The sequence below is a fragment of the Hyla sarda genome (genome assembly GCF_029499605.1).
Source record: "Hyla sarda isolate aHylSar1 chromosome 1 unlocalized genomic scaffold, aHylSar1.hap1 SUPER_1_unloc_13, whole genome shotgun sequence".
Taxonomy (NCBI): domain Eukaryota; kingdom Metazoa; phylum Chordata; class Amphibia; order Anura; family Hylidae; genus Hyla; species Hyla sarda.
In genome coordinates, this window is record NW_026607574.1 from 419,847 (window position 1) to 430,000 (window position 10,154).

The window sequence follows — 10,154 nt, forward strand, 5'->3', positions numbered from 1 at the left end:
CACGTTCTCTCAGCTGACCGGGTCCCCGCTATTTCACTGTGGGTGTCCTTATCAGCTCCACTGAGCTACCGGAAATAGATTTTTGGCATTGGTGATGTCCGGCATTAGCAATGAGTCCCAGATGCTGATAGCAGGTAGGACCTAGGGACTATGAATCGTGCTGAACTCCTGACTGTGCTTCATAGACTGGCAGCGGCCTCCCTCCCCTCCAAATCTTATCACTTTAATGACAGGAGTCCCTGCTCTGAAAGGGGTTTCCTGCACAAGAGCAGAAGATATGCCAGATTTGAAGCGTCTCCTGCTCCGGAGCGGGGCCCATGGCTATACATTATATACCTCCTGCCCAGTCAGCCATGAAGGAGTTAAATGGTGGTGATGCATTGCCACTTAACTTTTTTGGGGCCACACACTATACAGATAGCTGCGTATTGTCCCTTCTACTCGCTGGGATAAGAACAACCAGTCTATTTAGGGTTAAGTGGCGCACAGCACTGCCAATTCTATCCTTAGGGGCCAGACAGTAAGCAGCCATCTATATAGTCCCGGGGGAGGGGAGCAGTGATACTATGAAATGTCACTTAACTCCTTACACTCCATGGGACGGGCGCTTTGGGTATAATGACCTGAACTGACAGCTGGATCATCAGACTTGCGGTCAGTTCGGGACATGTGACCATAATATAGAGGATCTGCCCCGACAAGTATTCACCTCATCATCCGAGAGCAAGAAGATAAATCATGTGCAGGAATATCCCCTCAAATGTCTCCATATAACATCCTGGAATTGTATAGAATTAAATGTTTATTCACAATACAGGTTCCTATAAGGTGTCAGGACGTGGCGGTCTATTTCTCCATGGAGGAGTGGGAGTATGTAGAAGGACACAAGGATCAGTACAAGGATCAGGTCATGATGGAGGATCAGCAGCCCCTCACATCACCAGGTAATAGACATGACTATATACACACGTCCTCTCATTATTTGTATGTAAAGAATGAATTCAGTCTCTGTATGTGTTCCCTACAGTCAGATCCAGTAAGAGAACAGCACCAGAGAGGTGTCCCCGTCCTCTTGATGAACAGAATATGGAGGATAATACTACAGGGAAAGATCTCATTTATATTAATGCTACAGACATAAAGGAAGAAGAAGAGACAGATGTGAGCAGTGATGAACAGTATAAGGAGGACATTCCTGCAGGGAAAGATCTCATCCATGTTAATACTACAGACATAAAGGAAGAAGAAGAAGAGACAGATGTGAGCAGTGATGAGCAGTATAAGGGGGGCATTTCTACAGAGAAAGATCTGATCTATATTAATGCTACAGACATAAAGGAAGAACAAGAGACAGATGTGAGCAGTGATGAGCAGTATAAGGAGGACATTCCTACAGGGAAAGATCTGATCTATATTAATGCTACAGACATAAAGGAAGAACAAGAGACAGATGTGAGCAGTGATGAGCAGTATAAGGAGGACATTCCTACAGGGAAAGATCTGATCTATATTAATGCTACAGACATAAAGGAAGAACAAGAGACAGATGTGAGCAGTGATGAGCAGTATAAGGAGGACATTCCTACAGGGAAAGATCTGATCTATATTAATGCTACAGACATAAAGGAAGAAGAGACAGATGTAAGCAGTGATGAGCAGTATAAGGAGGACCTTTCTACAGGGAGAGATCTGATATCTATTAATGCTACAAACATAAAGAAAGAAGAGACAGAAGTGAGCGGTGATGAGCAGTATAAGGAGGACATTTTTACAGGGAGAGATCTGATCTGTCTTAATGCTACAGCCATAAAGAAAGAAGAGACAGATGTGAACAGTGATGAGCAGTATAAGGAGGACATTTCTACAGGTAACCACCCAGGTGAGTCACAGATGAGTCACAGATTCTACTCGGTCACCGACTGCAGTAATCACAGAAAAAAATAATGTTCATATATGTTACTCACTAGGTCATCCAGATGCTATACAGATCTGTTTTATTTGTCTTCTGTATTTGGCTCACAGATCCCTCTGTTCTGCTGCTCACTTATTCGGGCATCCACTGTTCAGGAAAGGGAGTGTCTGAGGCAAGCACTGAGCCCACCCTCACTCACCATTCACTTCCTCCCTGGGTCTGCTGTGCCGGGTCTCTTTATCCAATCACTGCAGGCGGCTCTGTAACCCCCTCCTCTCTGCTTTCATGGTGCAGTCTGATAGGACAGGAGTGAGCACAGAGGAGTACTAGTCCTGCCAGGTCTGTGCTTCAGCTGGGACAAAGATGATGCTGCAGCCGGACAGGATTATGTTTTAGATCTGTGGTCTCAAAGTGTGGCCCTTAATGATTGGGAGCATGTGTTTTGTCTTTAACCCCTTAAGGACCAGGCCAATTTTATTTTTCCTTTTTTGTTTTTTCCTCCTCACCTTCAAATATCCACAACATCCACAGTTTTAAACGTGACCTTCAGACACTTCTCTTCAAGCCTATAACGTTCCCTCGTTGCCTCCATTACTACCACTTTTCTCCTTTTTGAGACCTCTGTGTCTTGGAGACATCAGAAGCTTCATATTAGACCGTCTCCCCCTCTTCTCTCTGCACTTTAGACCTTCAGAGATTATCTGGTGACCGGTTCACTCTCCTGTATGTCACCTGATTATTGATGAAATATGGCCGCACCATTGTATCAATAAAGCCCTTTATGCCTTCTGTCTTGTCTTTATTTGTACCCCAAAAATATAAAGTGCTGCGGAATCTGTCTGCTATATAAATAAAATTATAATAATTATTATTATGTGATTATATAATCTCATCACATATCAGATGATCCTGGCAGCTCCCAGAAACCTCCCCTTTAAGCTCTATCTGTATACTGCTGCTATCTCTATGGGATCAGTATATATAGAGTTATACACCTCCCCTACAGCTCTATCTGTATACTGCTGCTGCTGCCTCTATGGGATCAGTATATATAGTAGTTATACTCCTCCCCTCCAGCTCTATCTGTATGCTGCTTCTGCTATCTCTATGGGATAAGGATATATAGTAGTTATACACCTCCCCTCCAGCTCTATATGTATACTGCTGCTATCTCTATGGGATCAGGATATATAGTAGTTATACACTTCCTATCCCAGCTCTATCTGTATACTGCTGCTATCTCTATGGGATCAGGATATATAGTAGTTATACACCTCCCCTCCAGCTCTATATGTATACTGCTGCTATCTCTATGGGATCAGGATATATAGTAGTTATACACTTCCTATCCCAGCTCTATATGTATACTGCTGCTATATCTGGGATCAGGATATGTAGTAGTTATACTCCTCCCCTCCAGCTCTATCTGTATACTGCTGCTATATCTGTGGGATCATTATATGTAGTAGTTATACTCCTCCCTTCCAGCTCTATCTATATACTGCTGCCGCTATCTCTGTGGGATCAGGATATATAGTAGTTATACTCCTCCCCTCCAGCTCTATCTTTATACTGCCGCTATCTCTGTGGGATCAGGATATATAGTAGTTATACTCCTCCCCTCCAGCTCTATCTTTATACTGCCGCTATCTCTGTGGGATCAGGATATATAGTAGTTATACTCCTCCCCTCCAGCTCTATCTTTATACTGCCGCTATCTCGTAAGGCTGTTTTTGATTTTCCAAAATTGCTTAAAAAATCATGCTATTCCCATAGTTGTGCAAATTGCCGAAAACACATGTAACCATAGAAACATGTGAACTAATCTTCAGAAAACAACAAAAAATTGTGAATATAGGTTACATTTTGGGAATATTTATGTAAAATACACTCACCTTGAATAAGAAAGTGCCCTGATAAGTTCCATAAGGTATGGGGGGGGTCCCGGTGTGGTTCTCCCTCGGCTTTCACCTCTCTTCTGTCCTCCGCACTCTTGGCTCCTCCTTTTAACCCTTTCCTCTTCTGTCTTTCTCCTTCCTTTCTTCCTTTTCTGGTGGGTAGTGTGGGGGGTCCTTCTGCCCAAGTCTAGTGTCCTACCCTATCCGTGGTGGCTCAGGAGGCGTTACCTGCTAAAGTTTAACCTCTTAAGGACCAGGACAATTTTATTTTTGCGTTTTCCTTTTTTCCTCCTCGCCTTCTATAATCCATAACTCTTCTATATTTCCATCCACAGACCGTATGAGGACTTGTTTTTTGCGCGACCAATTGTACTTTTTAATGACATCACTCATTTTACCATAAAACGTGCGGCGAACCCCAAAAATTATTATTTGTGGCAGGAAACTTAAAAGAAAACCAAAATTTAGCAGATTTTGGAGGGTTTTGTTCTCGCGCTGTAGACTTTACTGTAAAATGACATTTTCTTTATTCTATGGGACAATATGATTACAGTGATCCCCATGAATATTTACTTATCGGACTTATTGTACTGCTTAAAAAAATCTCTAACTTTTTTTTTTAAGTCGCCCTATTTTGACCACCTATAACTTTCTCATTTTTCCGTATATGGGCTGTATGAGGTATAATTCTTTTGCGCTATGAATTGTATATATTTTAGTACCACTTTTGTGTGTATATGACTTTTAAGTCGCTTTTTAACTTTTTTGGGAATGAGATGTGACCAAGAAGCAGCATTGTGTCCTTTGTCCTTAAGGGGTTAAAGTGTTACTCCGCCCGCAGACATCTTATCCCCTATGTAAAGGATATGGGATAAGATGTGTGATCGCGGGGGATAAGATGTGTGATCACGGAGGGATAAGATGTGTGATCGCGGGGGATAAGATGTGTGATCGCGGGGGATAAGATGTCTGATCGAGGAGGATAAGATGTGTGATCGCGGGGGATAAGATGTCTGATCGAGGAGGATAAGATGTGTGATCACGGGAGGGGGATAAGATGTGTGATCACGGGAGGGGGATAAGATGTGTGATCACGGAGGGATAAGATGTGTGCTCACGGGGGATAAGATGTGTGATCACGGGGGATAAGATGTGTGATCGCAGGGGATAAGATGTCTGATCGAGGAGGATAAGATGTGTGATCGCGGGGGATAAGATGTGTGATCGCGGGGGATAAGATGTGTGATCGCGGAGGGATAAGATGTGTGATCGCGGAGGGATAAGATGTGTGATCGCGGGGGGATAAGATGTGTGATCGCGGGGGATAAGATGTGTGATCGCAGGGGGGGATAAGATGTGTGATCGCGGGAGGGGGATAAGATGTGTGACCGCGGGAGGGGGATAAGATGTGTGATCGCGGGGGATAAGATGTGTGATCGCGGGAGGGGGATAAGATGTGTGATCGCGGGAGGGGGATAAGATGTGTGATCGCGGGGGATAAGATGTCTGATCGAGGGGGATAAGATGTGTGATCACGGGGGGGATAAGATGTGTGATCACGGGGGGGATAAGATGTGTGATCGCGAGGGATAAGATGTGTGATCACGGGGATAAGATGTGTGATCGCGGGGGGATAAGATGTGTGATTGCGGGGGGATAAGATGTGTGATCGCGGGGGATAAGATGTGTGATCGCGGGGGGATAAGATGTGTGATTGCGGGGGAATAAGATGTCTGATCGAGGGGCTCCCGCCGCTGGGACCCCCTGCAATCTCTGAGCAGCACTCTGCATTCTACAGTATGTTTAGAACGCTGGATTTGGGCGTCCGGAGATGTGACGTCACACCAAGCCCCCTTGCAATGTCACGTCACGCCCCCTCCATTCATGTCTATAGGAGGGGGCGTGAGGTGACATCATGAGGGGGTGTGGTGTGACGTCACAACCACTGCTGCCTAAACCAAGCATTCTGAAAAAAACTTTCAGAATGCCGGTTGCTGCACGGAGATCAGGGGGTCCCAGTAGCAGAATCACGATGATCACACACCTCATATCCTGTCCTCATATCCCGTCCTCATATCCCGTCCTCATATCGTGACCTTATATCCCGATCTCATATCCTGTCCTCATATCCTGTCCTCATATCCTGTCCTCATATCCCATCCTCGTATCCTGTCCTCATATCTCGACCTCATATCTTGACCTTATATCCTGTACTCATATCCCTTCCTCGTATCCCGTCCTCATATCTCAACCTCATATCTTGACCTTATATCCAGTCCTCATATCCCTTCCTCATATCCTGTCCTCATCCTGTCCTCATATCTTGACCTTATATCCCGTCCTCATATCCCTTCCTCATATCCTGTCCTCATCCCGTCCTCATATCCTGACCTTATATCCAGTCCTCATATCCCATCCTCACTCATATCCTGACCTCATTCTGTCCTCATATCCAGCCCTTATATCCAGCCCTTATATCCCATCCTCACTCATATCCCGACCTCATATCCCGTCCTCATATCCTGACCTTATATCCAGTCCTCCTATCCCATCCTCATATCCTGCCCTTATATCCAGCCCTTATATCCCATCCTCACTGATATCCCGACCTCATATCCCGTCCTCATATCCTGACCTTATATCCAGTCCTCATATCCCGTCCTCATATCCTGACCTTATATCCAGCCCTTATATCCCATCCTCACAGATATCCCGATCTTATATCCTGACCTTATATCCAGTCCTCATATCCCGTCCTCATATCCTGACCTTATATCCAGCCCTTATATCCCATCCTCACTGATATCCCGACCTCATATCCCGTCCTCATATCCCGTCCTCATATCCCGACCTCATATCCTGACCTTATATCCAGTCCTCATATCCCATCCTCATATCCTGACCTTATATCCAGTCCTCATATCCCGTTTTCATATCCTGACCTTATATCCAGCTCTTATATCCCATCCTCACTCATATCCCGTCCTCATATCCCGTCCTCATATCCCGTCCTCATATCCCGTCCTCATATCCTGACCTTATATCCAGCCCTTATATCCCATCCTCACTGATATCCCGACCTCATATCCCGTCCTCATATCCTGACCTTATATCCAGTCCTCATATCCCATCCTCATATCCTGACCTTATATCCAGCCCTTATATCCCATCCTCACTGATATCCCGATCTTATATCTCATCCTCATATCCAGCCCTTATATCCCATCCTCATATCCTGTCCTTATATCCAGCCCTTATATCCCATCCTCACTGATATCCCGACCTCATATCCCGTCCTCATATCCTGACCTTATATCCCGTCCTCATATCCCGTCCTCATATCCTGACCTTATATCCAGCCCTTATATCCCATCCTCACTGATATCCCGATCTTATATCCTGACCTTATATCCAGTCCTCATATCCCGTCCTCATATCCTGACCTTATATCCAGCCCTTATATCCCATCCTCACTGATATCCCGACCTCATATCCCGTCCTCATATCCCGTCCTCATCACCCGACCTCATATCCCGACCTCATATCCTGACCTTATATCCAGTCCTCATATCCCGTCCTCATATCCTGACCTTATATCCAGTCCTCATATCCCGTTTTCATATCCTGACCTTATATCCAGCCCTTATATCCCATCCTCACTCATATCCCGTCCTCATATCCCGTCCTCATATACTGACCTTATATCCAGCCCTTATATCCCATCCTCACTGATATCCCGACCTCATATCCCGTCCTCATATCCTGACCTTATATCCAGTCCTCATATCCCGTCCTCATATCCTGACCTTATATCCAGCCCTTATATCCCATCCTCACTGATATCCCGATCTTATATCCTGACCTTATATCCAGTCCTCATATCCCGTCCTCATATCCTGACCTTATATCCAGCCCTTATATCCCATCCTCACTGATATCCCGATCTTATATCCTGACCTTATATACAGTCCTCATATCCCGTCCTCATATCCTGACCTTATATCCAGCCCTTATATCCCATCCTCACTGATATCCCGATCTTATATCTCATCCTCATATCTCTTAGGTGGGGCTGAGTTATGATGAAGAGATTGTAGGCCAAAAATAGGAGGCGTGGTTTTGTGGAAGTGGGCAGGGCTTGCAAGCCAGACCGATTCACAAAAAGCGTAGAAAAATAAATGGGGTGTGGCTTTGTGAGATGAGGCGTGGCATGTGGGAGGGGTGTGGCCAGGCTGTCGCGCTCACCAGGAGATGCAGAGCTTGTAGTAGGGTAACAAAAGTCCTATAGACTTGCATGGGACTTATGACAAAAACCCCATCCTTCACATAGGAGGGTAGGTAAGGGTTAATTTAGATATCATATATTTTTATTTGACATAAAAGTAACATGTGACTAAGTTTCATTCAAATATCTCCAGCCATTTGGAAGTGATGCTGAAACATTCACACATACATACACATATATATATACATACCTACATATATAAATACACATATATACATACATACACATATACATACACATATATACATACATACACATATATATATACATACACACACATATATATATACATACATACACACACATATATACATACACATATATACATACACACACATATATATATACATACATACACATATATACATACACATATATACATACATATATATACATACATACACATATATACATACCTACATACATACACACACACATATATATATACATACACATATATACATACATACACACATATATATATATATACATACACATATATACATACATACACATATATACATACACACATATATATACATACATACACATATATACATACACATATATACATACATACACATATACACACATATATATACATACATACACATATATACATACCTACATATATACATACATACACACACACATATATACATACATACACACACATACATATATACACACATACATATATACATAGATACATATATACATATACATATATACATACATACACATATATACATACACACATATATACATACATATATACATACATACATACACACATACATATATACATACATACACACACACATATATACATACCTACATATATACATACATACACACACACATATATATACATAGATACATATATACACACATACATATATACATACATACACATACATATATACATACACACATATATACATACATACATATATACACACATACATACATACACACATATATACATACATACACACACATACATACATACACACACACATACACACATATATATACATACATACACATATCTATATATACACACATATATACATACCTACATATATAAATACACACATACATACATATCTATATATACATACACATATATACATACCTACATATATACATACACACATACATACATATCTATATATACATACACATATATACATACCTACATATATAAATACACATATACATATATACACACATATATACATACCTACATATATAAATACACATATACATATATACACACATATATACATACACACATACATACATATCTATATATACATACACATATATACATACCTACATATATAAATACACATATACATATATACACACATATATACATACACACATACATACATATCTATATATACATACACATATATACATACCTACATATATACATACACACATACATACATATCTATATATACATACACATATATACATACCTACATATATAAATACACACATACATATCTATATATACATACCTACATATATACATACACACATACATATCTATATATACATACACATATATACATACCTACATATATAAATACACATATACATATATACACACATATATACATACCTACATATATAAATACACATATACATATATACACACATATATACATACCTACATATATAAATACACATATATACATACACACATACATACATATCTATATATACATACACATATATACATACCTACATATATACATACACACATACATACATATCTATATATACATACACATATATACATACCTACATATATAAATACACACATACATATCTATATATACATACCTACATATATACATACACACATACATATCTATATATACATACACATATATACATACCTACATATATAAATACACATATACATATATACACACATATATACATACCTACATATATAAATACACATATACATATATACACACATATATACATACCTACATATATAAATACACATATATACATACACACATACATACATATC

The 10,154-nt window shown here is 40.8% G+C and overlaps 1 protein-coding gene across 1 annotated transcript in view; it reads left to right on the forward strand.

Annotated features, from left to right (window-relative positions):
• Positions 1-891: 891 nt before the first annotated feature.
• Positions 892-10,154, forward strand: part of LOC130297981 (uncharacterized) — a 19,605-nt gene continuing 10,342 nt past the window's right edge. The window contains 2 exon segments of the mRNA XM_056550855.1: positions 892-944; positions 1,028-1,879. Of these exon segments, the coding sequence (XP_056406830.1) occupies positions 911-944; positions 1,028-1,879 (886 nt within the window). The 5' untranslated portion in view covers positions 892-910.